The sequence below is a fragment of the Acomys russatus genome, chromosome 4 (assembly GCF_903995435.1).
Source record: "Acomys russatus chromosome 4, mAcoRus1.1, whole genome shotgun sequence".
In the NCBI taxonomy this organism is placed as follows: domain Eukaryota; kingdom Metazoa; phylum Chordata; class Mammalia; order Rodentia; family Muridae; genus Acomys; species Acomys russatus.
The window spans coordinates 29,486,615-29,503,520 of record NC_067140.1 but is presented as its reverse complement, the minus strand read 5'-3'; the positions used below and the strand labels follow the sequence as shown (position 1 = coordinate 29,503,520).

Below are 16,906 nucleotides of genomic sequence, written 5' to 3'. Positions count from 1 at the left end.
TATATATATATGTGTGTGTGTGTGTGTGTGTGTGTGTGTGTGTGTGTGTGTACACACACAGACATATACACACACATTTATTCATCTGGGGCGAGGGACATGTGGCGGTCAGAGGACAACTTGCAGAAGTTGGTACTCTGTTGTCACCGTAGGGGTCCCATGGATTGTACACAGCAACTGAAGGCATTGAGCAATCTCACTGACCTTTAATGAGTACCTCTGATGTATCTAACCCTGTTGGGGGCTAAATGACTCGTCCCTGTCTTCAAGAAACTGCCAGGACACAATAAACATTTTATAGTAACTCTAGAGAGTAAAGACTAAAAGTGACTAATAATAGATAATGGGATATTAATGTACTGCTAGGTCATACACGATAATTATTATTAGGATAAACATTACGAAATCCAGAAATTGTGAATATGAGCTGCTGATGGTAATTCTTCGGCTTCACAAATACGACACATCCAGAGGATTCACTTCAGAACTTCTTAAACCAAGACCCGAAAATAGGAGTTAAGCCGGGCGTGGTGGTGCACGCCTTTAATCCCAGCACTCGGAGGCAGAGGCAGGCGGATCGCTGTAAGTTCGAGGCCAGCCTGGTCTACAAGGCGAGACCAGGACAGGCAAGGCTACACAGAGAAACCCTGTCTCGAAAAGAGAGAGAGAGAAAAAAAAAGGAGTTAAAGAAAAACCTCGAAGTAACTGTTTCTGGAACTTGTGTGTCGGGCTCCGCGTTGCCACACGGAGCCTTTTTACGTGACACCCTATCGTCTTCTATTTCTCCTCCAGCCGCATTGGTGCCATGGCAACAGAGAGAGGCTGCAATCTGGGTTCCGGAAGCAGAAAGCTGGAGCGTGGAAACTACCCGGCCAAAGGATGCTGAGTCCCGAGCGCCTAGCTCTACCGGACTACGAGTATTTGGGTAGGCGGCTTTTTTTCAGCTTCGGGAAAGGGAAGAAGTGATGAGTTAGGAGAAGGAGTGGGGAGGAGACAGGGGCGGAGCCTGAATTGTAGCGGGTCTGGATGGGGTGGGGAAGGACAGAAGGGCTTCCAGAGCCTGAGCCTGTAATGTAGGCCAAACAGGGATTAAAAATGATGTTTATAGTGTAAAGAATGTCTAAATTATATGGATTAGCATTCAGGCTATGAGGATTGCATTTGAAGTAGCACAGTCAAGAGTTTGAGGCCCTAAACGAGGCTATTATTAATAGGTTGGTATTGGAGCAAACTTGACATCTGAAGTGACATCAGTCATTTTGTGAATAGTAATTTTGCTTTCGTAGTGTGCTGTTATTTCTAGCTTTTCTTTTTCACTAGGCACTAGGGTAAGCATTTTGTATATAGCATTCTTTCTTTGAATATTATTAACAGACTTAGAAGGAATTGCTATGTTTTCTACTTTACAGATGGGGAAACTGAGGGTAAAGAGACAACTTGCATAAGACCAGACAGTTAGATAGCAGTAGGATCAAATTTCCCCACTGCTGAACTTGACTTTTGATCTTGTTCTTGAGCTAAGGCTGTGTGGTAGTAAGTACTGTACTTTGTTAAGCACCTTGCAGTGTGTAAGGCGTTTAATGCACACATTTGTGTATGCACTTAAACGCATACATATGCACTTAACAGTTCACAGACTTAAATACTTGGAGGAACTTTAGCATATAGAAGATTGAGCTGGGAGTGAAGAGTTCTTTTTTACCCTCTGTATCTTCTATTTGGCGTCTGTTAGTAATACCTTTTTATGAGTGAGGTACATTTCTTGCAGCTCTTTAGCTCATCGTGATCCCCCAAAGCCTGTGGTTTACATCAAGGTTTACTCTCTGCAGACTTTGACACATCCATATTCCCATATATTCACTAGTAAGGTAGAAAACAATCATTTCATTGTCCTAAAAATCCTCTATACTTCACCCATTCATATTTCTCTCTCTCTCTCTCTCTCTCTCTCTCTCTCTCTCTCTCGTGTTTTTTTTTTTTTTTTTTCCCGAGACAGACAGGGTTTCTCTGTGTAGCCTTGCCTGTCCTGGACTTGCTTTGTAGACCAGGCTGGCCTTGAACTCACAGCGATCCGCCTGCCGCTGCCTCCCGAGTGCTGGGATTAAAGGCGTGTGCCACCACTGCCCGGCCTCTTTCTTTCTTTTGTTTTTTTCAGACAGGGTTTCTCTGTGACGTGCTGGTTGTCCTGGAACAACTCATTCGGTAGAGCAGGCTGGCCTTCAACTCAGAGAATAGCCTGCCTCTGCCTCCCAAGTGCAGTGATTAAAGACGTGCATCACCACTGCTTGGCCACAAGGGTTTTTATCATTTAAGTCTGACATCAGCAATATAAGAAAACGTGTGTTTCTGTATAATCTTGCTAAGAAAATAGACCACATTTAAAATTTTTTCAATCTGTTAAGCAACTGTCTTAGAGTGTATTTAATATACAATTTTAATTAAGTCAAATGCTTTTTCATTAAGTTTAAGGACCACATGGTGAAAGATGCACACACACATAGGTATTTAAGTTGAAGGATGCACACACACAGGCATTTATATAGAAAGATGCACACACACAGGCACTTATATAGAAAGAGGACTTGAGGAAAAGATCATTTGAAAGAGACTACTTGTCCTGAAAAGAGCTAGAATTTAAAATGAGACATGATAGATAAACTTATTTTTTGGTTGTTGTTTTTTTTATTTTTCAAGACAGGGTTTCTCTGTGTAGTCTTGGCTGCCCTAAAGTCACTTGTAGATCAGACTGGCCTCAAACTCACAGTGATCTGGCTGCCTTTGCCTCCTGAGTGCTGCGATTACAGGCATGTGCCACCATGCCCAGCTTGATAGGTAAACTTTTAAAACATAGTCTCTTTTTAATTATGTATACTTGTCTGGGTCTGGGTCTGGGTGTGTGCAGATGTGTGCAGGTGCCTGTGGAGGCCAGAGGCATCAGATTCTCCTGGACCTAGTTACAGGTGGTGTGGGCTGCCTGATGTGGGTCTTTGGAACAGAGCTTGGGGCCCCTGCCATCTCTCCACCCCATAAACTATTTAGGAAAACAACAACATGGGGCTTCTTGTTACAAACATTATTATTGGGAAACATAACAGTAGTTATAGATGTGGGAGATATGACTATAAACATTTCCCCAGAATATGAGCAGGCAGAATGGCTCTTAGGTAAAGGCACTTTCCTCCCAGCTTGATGACCTGGGTTCAGCCTCCGAGACCCACATAGTGGAAGGGAAGAATTGGCTCCTGAAAGTTGACTTCCACATGTGTCTTGATGCACGCTTGAGTACACATGCAGACAAATAAAATGTAAGAACGAAAAATGTTCAGACCTCCTGATAGTTAAGGGGAATGAAACTTAATGTTATCATGGCGTCTCTACTAAATTAGAGGGAAACAGCAAGTCTGGCCAGTTAAATTTGATCCCGGAAACACAGAATGGAAGGGGAGGAGCAACTTAACCTCATTGTCCTCTGGCCTCCCTCCACACGGGTGTTGTGGCATGGAAGCACTGTGGCATGTATGCACTCCACCCACACACACACATGCATGTGCAGTAATAAATAAATAAAGCGCACTAAGAGACTGGGGATCTAGCTCAGTTGGTGGAGTGATTGCAGACGTCTGCAATGCTCTAGGTCCACACCAGACTCACACAAAACCAGGTATGGTGGTGCACACCTCTAATTCTGGCACTTGGGAAATGGGGGCAGAAAAATCCGAAATGATGATGATTCTGCTAACTGTAGGTGTGCTTTATTTAGCTTCCTAAAGTTTCTTCTGTTTTTCTTTCTAAAGTTAAAAGATATCATGGTGTTTAACAAACAATAAGTAAAATAATTGAGTGATAAGAATATTCTGTTGTTCTAGGTAGAAGTTCATTTTTTTTCCATTAAATGATTGTTTTGTGAGCTTTCTAGTTTCACATTTAACTACTTAATGGAAGAATATTTAAAACAACTTTATGTTGAGGCTAAGGAGATGCTTGGTTGGTGAAGTGCTTGCCATGTAAAAATGAGGACCTGAATTCAATACTCAATGTCTGTGTAAGGAAGCCGGGCTTGGTAGCGCATGCTTGTAACCCCCAAGAGACCCTGTGTTAAAAAACCAGACACTGGGGAGGGGGTGGAAAGATGGCTTGGGTTGGGAGCACTTGCCGTTCTTTCAGAGGACTGAAGTTCTGTTTGCAGCATTCACCTCAGGTGGCATATAGCCATCTGTAACTCCAGCTCCAGGGGATTGGATGCCTTCTTCTGGGCTCTGCAGGAACTTGCTCACATGAACAAGTGCATGCGCGTGCGCGCACACACATACACACACACACACACACACACACACACAAATAAAAATAAATAAATCATAAGAAAATCAAGCTTAGTGGTTAAATGTGTTTGCTACCAAGTCTGTCAACCTGAGTTTGATCCTTGGGACTCATGGTGGAAGGGGAGAATTGAAACACAGGCATGCACACATTGACACATGCACACACACAAGGAGGAAGGGGGCTGGGCTGGAGAGAGAAACTAATTGAATAATTAAATAATTTTAAAAAACCCTAAGATGGATGACTCCTGAGAAATGACACCAAAGTTGACCCTCTTGGCTACACACACACACACACACACACACACACACACACACACACACACACACACGCGCACACACGCACACGCACGTGCGCGCGCGCACACACACACGCACACACACACACACGCACACGCACATACTCACATGCACATATACCCACTTAATCCCCAACATATGTGGAGTGGTCACCCAAAGTAAAAAAAAGTGACAAAATAACTTCACGTTAAAATTGATACTGATGCACACAGTGACAAGTGACTGCAGATGGAATTGCACTGGGTGAAATTGGAATTAAAGTCAAACAACTAAATTCTAGCAAGAAGTGTGTTGGGATGTGGGTGATCAAGACTCAGCAGAAGATCGTGGCTTTTGTACCCACTGATGGCTGCTCAGACTTCATTGAGAAAGATGTGGTTTCGGTTGCTGGATTTGGTCAAAAAGGTCACACTGTTGGTGACATTCCTGGAGCCCTCTTTAAGATTGTTAAAGTAGCCAGTGTGTCTCTTTTGCCCCTCTCCGTAGGTAAGAAGGAAAGGCCAAGAACATAAACTTTGATTGTGGAAGCAGTAGTAGGGTTAGGCCTAGTGGCACATACCTTTCATCCTGCCACTCAGGAGGTAGCAGCAGGTGGGTGTCTATGAGTCTGAAGCCAGGCTCTCCAACATAGAGAGTTCCAGGTCAGCCAGGGCTGCATAATGAGACCCTATCCCTCTTGCCCTCCCCACAAAAAACAAACATGCTTACTAAGTAGCCAAAAGGGCATAGTTACTGTCTTTGGGGTTACTATTGCTGTGATGAAACACCACGACCAAAAAAAAAAAAAAAAAAAAAAACTTGGAGAGGAAAGGGTTTATCCCACTCAGAGTTCTACACAGAAGGTCATCATCAAAAGCAGTGAGGGTAGGAATTCAAGTGGGACAGGAACCTGGAGGCAGGAGCTGATGCAAGGGCAATGAAGAGGCGTTGCTTCCTGGATTGCTCCTCCTGGATTGCTCAGGCTGATTTTTTTCTAGGTCCCAGGACCACCAGTCTAGGTGTAGCACTGCCTAGAATGGTGTTGGCTCTCCTGCATCAATCACTAAATAAGAAAATGCCCTGCAGGCTTGCCCACAGCCTACAGCCTATAGTCTGCAGCTTCTTAAATGAGTTCCTCCTGTCAGATGACTTTAGCTGGTATCAAGTTGTCATAAAAGTACTCAGCACAGTAATAGCACAGATAACTTTGTATCTAATGCATAACAATATCAGTGCCTACACTTTTGCTAAAGATTTTATGTATTTTTCTCATTTACCCACCACTCTCCATGAGCTTGTGAAATATTTGAACATCCTAATACCTTGTTCAGCTCCTTGGATCTTTGTGATTTAGAGTGCATATCTCAGAGGCATGGCGTATCGGTAGATGCTGCTTTGGGACACAGACTTGGTCTCTTCCTACGTGGTATAAATGAAAGACCTTTAGTGGCAGTGTTGACAGTTTGTAAGTAGATTGTGTCAGGGTACTTGCAAGTTTCAGTGTTCATGGATTTTTTTTTGTTTGTTTGTTTGTTTTTTTGTTTTTTGTTTTGAGACAGGGTATTTCTGTGTAGCCTTGGCTGGACTCACTTTATAGACCAGGCTGGTCTCAAACTTACCTCTGCTAGGATTAAAGGTGTGTGCCACCATGCCCGGCTATAGCTGTTTATTCTTTTTTTTTTTCTTTTAAGATTTATTTATTAATTTATTATTTATACAATATTCTGCCTGCATATGTGCCTGCAGGCCGGAAGAGGGCAACAGATCTCATTATGGATGGTTATGAGCCACCATGTGGTTGCTGGGAATTGAACTCACTCAGGACCTTCTGAAGAGGAGCCAGTGCTCTTAACCTCTGAGCCATCTCTCCAGCCCACGTGTTCACGGGATTTAGCCAACCACTGGTAGGAACTTCAACCCTGGACAAACATCCCCCCAGCTCTGTTGTGTAGTTAACTGTCTTAATCTGCATCTGGACATTCGTACTTCTCTGAGCACAGTCATGCCGCTCGCTGACTTCCTGTGCTTCTAATTGTGTAACGGCCTAAACACACTTGTTATTGCCTGAGAACGGCCGAAACACACTTGGTTTTACCAGAACTAGCCCCACTATTACAGCTGGGCCTCTCACAGACACATGCTGTTTTAAAGCATGCACTGTCAATGTAATGACCATTTAAAACCACTCCCTACAAGCTGGATGTGATACACATGTTTTAATTCCAGCACTGGGGCTGCTGAGGCAAAAGAGTCCTGAGTTTGAGGGCAGTTTGGGCCAGATAGTGAATCCTTCTCTCAGAGATTATTTCAAATGAATGAACAAACACATCACATTTAAAAGACACGCTTTATACATTATATCATGCCTCCTGACTTAAGATTTCAAAACCTGTTTATTTTTCTAAATTCACTTTGATTGACTTTTACAATTCCTAAATTCATTTGCATGTATAGGCCTAGAAAAAAAAAATACACATAAAGTCTGTGGCAGTCACTAAAATAAAACTCCAAAAAACTCACTACAGTGCGTACCCTGCGACTCAAGGATTATGGTGTGGGTTAAAGGGACACCTATAAGGCTGCCTCTAGGCGTCTTCTCTACCTGCTAGCTAGAGATTACATTTGAATTTTTGACTATTTCTGAAGAAAACAATCTTTCATTGTGTTGGGTGAACTGATTTCTTTCCCACACTGACTTAGTGAATTTGGAACCTGTAATCCTGACCATGGCTTAGGGTCCTAAGATCATCAGGAAAGAAGACATTTGTGCCGGCAGTCCAGTGTAGCAACAGAAATTGTGTTGACTCCCAGGTGAGCCTGATAAAGAGATGAAGGATGGGACCGTCTACGCAAACCTGGGAGAGAGTTCCAGCCATGGGAAAGCTCCATGATTGGGGCACATGCCAGCTGCTGGGGTGTGTCTGTGTATCTGTTGGGCGTGGAGAATTCTAGAGCCAAAGAGAGCCTCTTCCGGATCTAGGCTTATACAACCACCTACGTGCTGACCTGAGTATGAGGGTGTGAGGTTCAGTTCTTGCTCCACCTATTTGTGGAAGTGCGTGCTTTCACTTGTGCTTCTCCCTGGCCCTTCTGTTTCTGTAGAACCTGCTTACCAACCGAAGTTCTAGTGGGGGTGACAGACCAGCCACCTCTAGGAAATCAGCAATCAGAGTTCATATTCCTTCTTTGAAGCCTCTTCGTTTAGAAGAATTACAATAAATGATAGAGCTTCTTCCCCTTTAATTTGTCATTACAATTTTTTATTAATTTATTTGTGTCTGTGAAGGAGGTGGGTGGATGGGTAGGTGTGCCAGTGTGTATATGTGGGGTCAGAGGCCAGCTAGGTAGTAAATGGTGGAGATAGGATTATGACTGTGCAGTCTAATTCATGGCCACATGGTTAAACAGTGCTATACATACATTCAGTGACCGCAAAAGCGGGCTCAGTGGGCTCCTCAACTATGCACAGGCTCCTACAAGGGTCTTTGGAGTGACTCCAAAGGCTTCAGTTAATGTTTCTGCTCGTTGAGGGGGCATCCTAGGAATCAGGATGGATCAAGAAATGCCAGTGTGCCAGTTCTCTCTTGTCACTGGACTCATCCTCAGGGACGGGCATAAGGAAGATAACTTCTAAGCCATTTGAGAGAGTGTCTTTCAGGAGTGGCCGCTGCACTTTGGGCTGCTTATGTGGCCGTGAAGAATTTGCCTACCTTCTCTGTCCTGGCTTTCTTCCTCTGAGAAATATGGACAGTAGAGCTGGCTGTGGTGGCGCATGCCTGTAATCTGAGCACTCTGCTTGTCCAGGCAGGATTGGGAGTTTGAGGGAAGCCTGCACTACAGCTGGAGGCAAGCCTGAGGCATTTAAACATTTAGTGCAGATCTCAGATCCCACATTGTGTCTCCACTGTGAGAAAAGGCATGTGTGCTTTCAGAGCACCTGCAGAGATGCAGAGTGAGGGCTGCTAGCACTGTTACAGGAGCAGAGCCAGTGTCTGTGGCGGCCGTGAAAATCAGCCTTCCAGCCTTCCTACTGCAGATCACCTCTGAATCCAGCACCATGCTCATGTGGTGGTCACACTCGCCATGTGCTCCCTTCAGTCAGTGACTGGGCAGGACAGACCCACTTGGATGAGCAGTGTCTCTCTGGTCAGCCTCCCTTCCTCTTCACTGGCCTGCACTGTGGTCTCAGTGCCCTTCCAGGCTCCTCTACTCCCTTCTCACTTCCTGTCAGGTGTCTCCTCGGGAACGTCTCTTCATGTTTGCTCCTGTTTTGGTGTCTGCTTCCCAGAGGACCTGACTAAGGTGGCCCTTTCCAGCCGTGAAGCTGGTGAGGCTTCTCTGAGTCTTGGCAGCGGTTCTGACGTGGAATTCGTTCAGTCTGGAAGACTTCAAAGTGCTTCTAAACCTTTCTTTTTCTTTTTTTCTTTTTCTTTTCTATCTGTTGATACCATAACAAGAAATTTACTTGTCTGGCTGCCAAACACAACATTAATTTTTGCTATTGGAGGAATCTTGATCCATTTATTTTTGTCTCAAATGTAATTAGTGAGCCTTTCAAACCCAATACTACACTACAGAGCATTAGTACTTAACTAGCTGGAATCGTCTTTAGAACTCCAAGTGTTTAGGTGTTTAGGTTGTACATCTTTGGAAACCAGATTAATATCAAACAAGTCACTTTAGAATAGCTACAGAGCTGTTCACAGTCACCTCTCTCTTCCTCTTTCTTTCCTGAGTCATCTAAAGCAGGCCCGAGTGTAAAGTATGTTCCAGCATACATGGGAGATGGAACACACTCGTGAATGACCAGAACGCTGAGAGACAGGAATAAGCGCCATGGGGGAGCACACTGGAAGGTCCTGGAGCCAGCAGTGCTCTTGGCTCTTTGCCAATCTGGTCAGCAGCTTCTCAGCCATGGCAGGGGCAGCAGGCATTCCCTTGGTGGACTAGTTCAGGAATGTGCCCTTTGGAAGTGGTTCCCGGAAGTTCAGCCTACACCCTCTTTCCCACCTTTCCGAGGACTCTGTAAGCGTATTGTTGGGGGAGTGGGAGGGGCAGATGAATTCCAAGGCTTGTGGTTGCTGACCCTTGGTCACTTCCATTTCTCCAAAATAAGTTGCAGAGTGATTTCATTGTTATTCCAGAAAGAGTTCTTTTAAAAGTTTTGACCTAGTTTATTATTTATATATTCAAGTAATAATGAAGTCTTTCAAGTTCTGTCTAAAAGTTGCCAACATTTTTTTTCATACATACATTATTTACCTAGGGAAGCTGAGGAGGTAACTGATGTTTTCAAAACTACTCATGTTGAGAAGAGACATTCAGGAGCCTCTGTTTCTGCCCTCATCACAGTTACCTTGGTTTCCCTCTTGGATCCTTGGCTAATGTCTGTTTCTTGTTAGAATGTAAGCCATGAGGGCAGGCTTTTCTCAGTATCTCTAACATTAGTATAGTTGTTGGCCCAAGTAAAGTGCTCAAGTGCTGGATGAATGCTTTCTTGTAAGCTGTAGAATACATTTAAAAATAAATGGGAGAATGGAATGTAGTTTAAGGAACACTTAAACTGTTTACTGAGCGCCTACCATTCGTAGAGACATTATGGCCCCATCCCCTTTTTGATGGATGAAAAAATAGGATAAGTGATTAAAATCTGCCCTGGATGCTTTTGGCTTTAAACTCTGATTATCCTAAGCTTAATTTCTTGCTGATAACAGTTTCTACATCTCGGTTGCCCAATAGTAAGATTTAATCAGTGCTTTAAGGCTGATGTTTTTAAGAAGGAAAGGCATTTTGAACACTTTTGGGACATCTCCGTGAGATCCTGGTCCCTAAACTGTGTGAGTTCTGTGCTTCCTTTGACAGGAGAATGACCCTTGTCAAGTGACCCAGGATCCTCTTTCCAGCTGGGGTCACCCTTGAACCACTTCCCCAGAAGCCATAAGAAGTAGCTCATTCTATGATTGGAATTTCAAGTCAAAACACATTTATCTGAACAGAATTTTAATGACTTATTACAGAGAGGAGGGATTTTTCTAAACACATCTGAATTTACCAAATTATTGATCCCATTAAATATGTCTTTCTTAAACATCTTTCTTTAAACAAAGCAATCACTGCTGAAATCACCAAATATGTTTTTCATAAAGCTTTTTGAGTAACTTTTGTTTGATTAGCAGGAGCCCACTAAAAGCAAATATTGTTTTAAAAAGGCACTTGTGGGGCGGGGGCGGGGGGCGGGGGCTTATCTTTTTCTTCATTGAATCAGCTTTTAAAAGCTCTATTCTTTGGAATGAGTAGGAACCTTTTCCTGGCTGTCCTGTTGTGTAGCACCAGATCTTGTCAATGCTGTTATCTGGCCCGCAGACTACAGGTGATTGCGATAACACAGATTCAGCTTCTGTAATCCAGATGGAAATGTGCTTGTGCCGCAGGATGTCACCAGGTGTTAATTAGCCTCAGTTTTCTCTCCCCCGAGGACCCCAGGAAGCAGACTTCTGGAGGGGCCAGGCCTGAGTCCCATCATTTTGTTTGCTACTGTGACTTTTCAGGAAGTGCCTCATGTAGCCCAGGCTGGTCTTGAGTTGGATACACAGTTGAGGATGGTCTGAAACGTTTGATCCTTCTGCCTCTACCTCCCAAGTGTTGGGTGCCTGCTTCCTGTTGCCTTAGGAAAAGAGATCTGGTGGCAGAATCCCTCCTGTGGCCAAGTGACGTACAACATGCTCTAAATGGGAAAATTACATATTTTAAAATAGGCATGTTTGAAACAATAACATTTTTGAATGTGAAATGTACCAAAGGCCACATGTCTTTGGTTTTGCTTGTCAAATGGAGAGGCTGCTGCCAGAACCACTGGGCTCCATGGTTCTCATGCCCCAAAGTCCTGCAAATTGACAAATAAGCAGGCAACAGCACAAAGACGTTCAGCCCATGAGAAAGTGAGTCTGGGCACTTGGGCTGCCCTTTCTTTCTCTGAGTGGAGTTCTTTCCAGCGTTGCCCCTCTGTCTCATCTTAGATTTCCAAAAAGGAGAGATTAAATGTGTCTGGTATTTCAGCGTGTTAACTGTGTGGACAACATGAGGCTAGCACTCAGGCCACTGTTCAGCCTGTCATATGGAAGGAATTGCCTTTCAGAGGAGATTATAATTGTGTATGTAGCCACACAAATGCACATTCTGCCTGGAGGAAAATGCAGAGAAGAGGAGGCCATACGCTGCCACTCAGGTCTCTTTGTGGACAGCTGCATAAGAAGCCCTTACATGCCATAGTCACCTCTTTGGGGCTTAATGAGTCATCTTTGTGTGTTAGCTACTTAAAAGGAAGAAGAAAAAAAAAAAAAAAAGGGAAAGAAATGCACTCTCCTCCCAGTGAATTGCTTTTCTTAGCCCTGCAGCTTTGTCTTAGGGTTTTGAATATTCCTGATGACATCATTTACAATGCTCATGCACAGACAGTACACACAAAATAATTCAGCTTTTAAGTATCCAGACGAAACTTAAAGAGACAATTTTAGATAAACAGTGGACACATGGGCCTGAATAACACGCACAACCCCAGTCGTTTGGGAATGTGATGTATTGAAAGTTGACCATACAGAAGACTAGAGGCTCAGTGCCCTGGAATTATATACAGTTCAGACTTGAGTCTATGTTCTTGTAATCTCAAGCAGTATGTTCTAACTAATGTAGCAAATGTGGGTTTACTGTGTGAATAAAATACAATGCTCTTTAAGCTTTAGAGTTTTGCACATAAAAAAAAAAACAACAAAAAACAAAAAACCGGCCAAAGGAATATTGCCACCTACCTCACAGAAATGCGAAGAGACTGAGAAGATAATTATGGGGAGTTCTTTATAGGGATGGTGTTTTGTAAATAGAAATTTCTGTTATTGTTTTCCTTGATTAAATTCCCCCAACAAATGGCATTAATAAGAGCTACCTCACAAAGGCAGAGAGGAAAAGTTGATATAAGTAAGGCGGGAATCTCGACAGTGAACCATTGAGTTAGATTTGAACTGTCGTTCTTGATAGTCTGCCACCTTACAGAGTCTCACAGATAAAGTGAAGACTTGGCCATTATCTGAGTTTGAGGTCAGCCTGGTCTACAGAGAGAGTTCCAGGACAACCAGGCCTACACAGAGAAACCCTGTCACAAAAAAAAAAAAAAAAAAAAAAAAAAAGAAAGAAAGAAAGAAAAGAAAATATGTATCTGACTCCAGAGCAGTATTTCTAGGCACTTAGATTTCTTTCAAGTTCTGTTATTTCTGAAGGCTCTTTCCCACTTAGTTTGGTAGATTTTTGTTTGTTTTTTCTTTCTTTTTTAAAAAGATTTATTTATTATGTATACAGTGTTCTGCCTACACGTACACCTGCACACCAGAAAAGGGCACCAGTTCTCATTATAGATGGTTGTGAGCCACCATGTGGTTGCTAGGAATTGAACTCACAACCTCTGGAAGAGCAGACAGTGCTCTTAACCTCTGAGCCACCTCTCCAGCCCTGTTTGCTTTTTCTTTTTGGTTTGCACTTATGCTATCACACATGTGTGACAGTTGGACAGCTTTGTGGAATTGATTTCCTCCTTCCACCTTTATTTATATAGTGGTGGCTTGAATGAGAAATGTCCCCCGCAGTCTTGTGTATTTGAACACTTGGTCCCCAGTTGGCTGTGCTGTTTGGGGAGGTTTTGGAACTTTTAGGAGTTGGAGCCCTGCTGGAGGAAGTACATTATGAGGGGTGGACTTTGAGAGTCCATGATCCACGCCAGTTCACTCTCTGCTTTTGCAGTCTCTCCGCTTCCTGTTGTGGCCACCTGCTGCCACACCTCCCTGCCGCGATGGACTCTCTCTCTGGAACCTTAAAAGCCAAAGTAAACGCTTTCTTCCATAAGTTGCCTTTGGTCATGGTGTTTTATCACAGCACCTAAAAACTACTACAGAAAACGATTACAGAAGTTTGTGCAGAGAGTGCAGTGTTACTGCGAAGAACATTATGCTGTTGTTTAGTTTATTTTACTTGGATTCTTGGAAGACAGTAGTGCTGTGTGCCGAGAGTAGTAAGGTCTGTGGAGGTCCTGCTCAAGGGGCCATGCCTGTGGTATTTGGTAAAGACTCTGGTTGTCTTCTGCCAGTGTCCTAAGAATTTGCCTGAGGCTAAGGTTAAAAAAAAAAAAAAAAAAGGACTAGGCAAGGCGTAGTGGCACACGCCTTTAATCACAGCACTAGGGAGGCAGAGGCAGGTGGATCACTGTGAATTCAAGGCCAACTTGGTCTACAAAGGGAGTCCAGGACAGCCAAGGCTACACGGAGAAACCCTGTCAGGGGTGGGGGGGGGGGGAAGGATTAACTTCTTCAGTAGAGGAAGTTTCAGGGCAGCATGCATAGTGTCTGTGGCATGGTTTTGGGTGATGCTAGGATCAAATCCAAGGCTTTTTGTATGCTAGACAAACCCTCTACCAGCTTTTCTCAAGCTGGTGAGCCACCATGTGGTTGCTGGGAATTGAACTCAGGACCCTTGGAAGAGCAGACGGCACTCCTAACCTCTGAGCCATCTCTCCAGCCCTTATTTTAATTTTTTCAGGTGGTCTAGAAATCTCTTTATCCTTAGAAACATATTCTAATTTGTACCTGGTGGTTTGAGGAAGAAGAGATGAAATAAAAGAGAATATATACCCATAGATAATAAATTATTTTGATAAACACATAATATTTCTAGCAGAAAACAAAATCATTATTTATAAAAAGCAATATTTATTATCTCACAAGAGGATACTTAATAAAACTTTGAAAATATAGTACCAAGTAAGTTTTTTTGGTTTTTGTTTTTGTTTTTTTACCCCTGAGACAGGGTTTCTCTATGTAGCCTTTGCTGTCCCGGACTTGCTTTGTAGACCAGGTTGGCCTTGGGAACTCACAGAGATCTACCTGCCTCTGCCTCCCTGAGTGCTAAGATTACAGTTATGTGCCATGGCACTGGCTTCCAAATAAAGTTTTAAAAGGCAAAAAGATGAAAAAAAAATCATAGAAAATGGAAGAATAGTTAAGCTCAGTTGAGAACCCTCTGTGTGCACATGTTTTTAGTTCTTTTTTCTTTAGGATTTTTGGTCTGCAAGGAATCACCAAATTCAGTTTTTGTGTGATTTGTTTACTTTGTGCAGAGAAAAACCTTAGTATTATGATTATAGATGGAAATATGGAAAACTTGAAAGTTACATTTAAGGAAGCCAAGAATTCTGCATCCCTGAATCACAGGGGGCAGAAAGTGAAGACTCTAGTTTATTTAATGTAAAATGGTAGGAGTTGAACAGCATGAACCGAAGTCCTTCTGCGTCTTAAGCCTTTGTAACTTAGGAGCAGTGATGACACAGCAATGAAGTGTCTGACTTGCTCTCCCAGCTCTGCCTTATCTGCAGACCTCATGGAGTACGGAAGCCTGTACTTACCATGCTCCTGGCTGCAGTAGCACATCATGGAAAGCAGCATTGTGGGAGTGGACAGAGGACTGTGCAGTCCAAAGGCCAATGGGCTGGAGTCTGTGGCAAGGTTTAATTGACTTCCTGGTAGAAGAACAGTGTGTTGGAGGACATGAAATTTGCAGGTTGCAGGTTTTAGTGGGCTGTCATTATGTTATTGCAGAATTTGAGAGTGGTAGAGAAAAATATATAAGAAAACAGACCACGCATATCTAGGGGAAGAGATGCATGCTCTAGTGCCATTGTGTCCTTCTCGTCCTTTTTTCATGTAGGTGGTGAAACTTCCAAGGATCTAGGGATGACTTTTAAGAGATTCTTGGATGCTGCGGATGGCGCATTAAATTATATCCCCTTCCATGATAGAGCATCTGCATCTTAAATAAAAATTTTTTCCTGGTTTTTTGAGACAAGGTTTCTCGAAAACCCTGGTCTTGAATTCATAAAGATCACCTGCCTCTGCCTCCTGAGTGCTGGGATTACAGGTGTGTACCTGGTTTAAATCAGATTTTTCTCACAACCTAAAAAGCTACCTCGTGTGTGTGTGTGTGTGTGTGTGTGTGTGTGTGTGTGTGTGTGTGTGTGTGTGTAGTGTGTACTACTTGGGAACAGAGTTTCTCAGTAGCTGACTGGCCTGGAGCCTACTGTGTAGCCCAAGCTGGCCTTGAACTCCTGGTGACTCTCCTACCTCAGCCTCCTAAATACTGGGATTATTGGCATAAGCCACTGTGCCCAGCTCTGAAGTCTTTCACTCTTAAAGAGGAGTAAGCTCTCCAGATGATTAAACTGGTGCTTGCTTACCATACAACAGGCTCTGGTCCATTACCCCTCCCCTCAAAAAAAAGTTAATTATGTGTAAAAAAGAATGTATGGCCAGGCATGGTGGCACATGTCATTAATCCCAGCACTCGAGAGGCAGAGGCAAGTGGTTCGCTGTGAGTTCGAGGTCAGCCTGGTCTACAAAGCGAGTCCAGGACAACCAAGGCTACACAGAGAAACCCTGTCTCAAAAATCCAAAAACCAAATCAAAACAAAATAAAACAAAAATGTAGAATGATGGGGAATTTGCCATCATGTGGTTTTGAGCCTTGGCTTGCTGTTATTATCTAAGTGTCCTCGGACAGTTACATAACCTTCTTAACCTCAGTTTCCTCAGGTCTCAAAGGGGAGAAATCTGTGCTTTCATTTGTTCTTGAGATGATTAAAAGAGATGAGGTAGGCTAAGCACAGAGTATGTGGCTTTGGCGCATGGTAGCAAACCCTTCCCCATAAGCTTTTATTTTATGGACCTAACTGGATACTTTGAAGCACTGAGCCTCACAAATCCTTCAGAGAACTGCTTAGTGATGTGCACACTCGAGAAGACCACATCTTCTGAAGTGGCTTGTTAGCGGCTCTTTCCCATGCAGATTTGCAAGCCGAGTGTGTAAAAATCACACGCTGCACTTGTTGCCTGGCAGCACGTGTCCCTGAGTGGTGGTACATGGCTTGCATTGTGATGTTATCAGTGCTGGGGCCAGCTGGCTGGACATATACTGCCACTTCGGCTAGGGACTCCATTCCTCAACAGAATAGCAGCTAGCACTAGGGTTAACAGAAAATGACAAACCAGGCATGGACGTGGGAGGCGCCAGCAGAGCAGCGGGGTGTCCTTTGATTTGCTTCTGTTATTTGCATGTCTTTCTTGTGATGTCTGTGAAATGTTCAGAATGACAAAGTTTTTAAAAGACCTGCTGACTCCGCCTGGAAAATGTGAAAAACCTCCCGTTTAGAGAGCTATTATGTCCAGCTAGCCTGCGTTTTCTATATCTTTTTCTTCATTTTTTATTAATGCAAACAT

General features: G+C 43.4%; 1 protein-coding gene across 2 annotated transcripts in view; it reads left to right on the top strand.

Moving 5' to 3' along the window:
• Positions 1 to 780: 780 nt before the first annotated feature.
• The window catches only part of Cstpp1 (centriolar satellite-associated tubulin polyglutamylase complex regulator 1), a 157,163-nt gene continuing 141,037 nt past the window's right edge, over positions 781 to 16,906 (top strand). For both annotated transcript variants that reach the window (XM_051144110.1, XM_051144109.1), the window contains exon 1: positions 781 to 925. In XM_051144110.1, the coding sequence (XP_051000067.1) occupies positions 880 to 925 (46 nt within the window). In that variant the 5' untranslated portion in view covers positions 781 to 879. The remainder of the gene's footprint in view (positions 926 to 16,906) is intronic.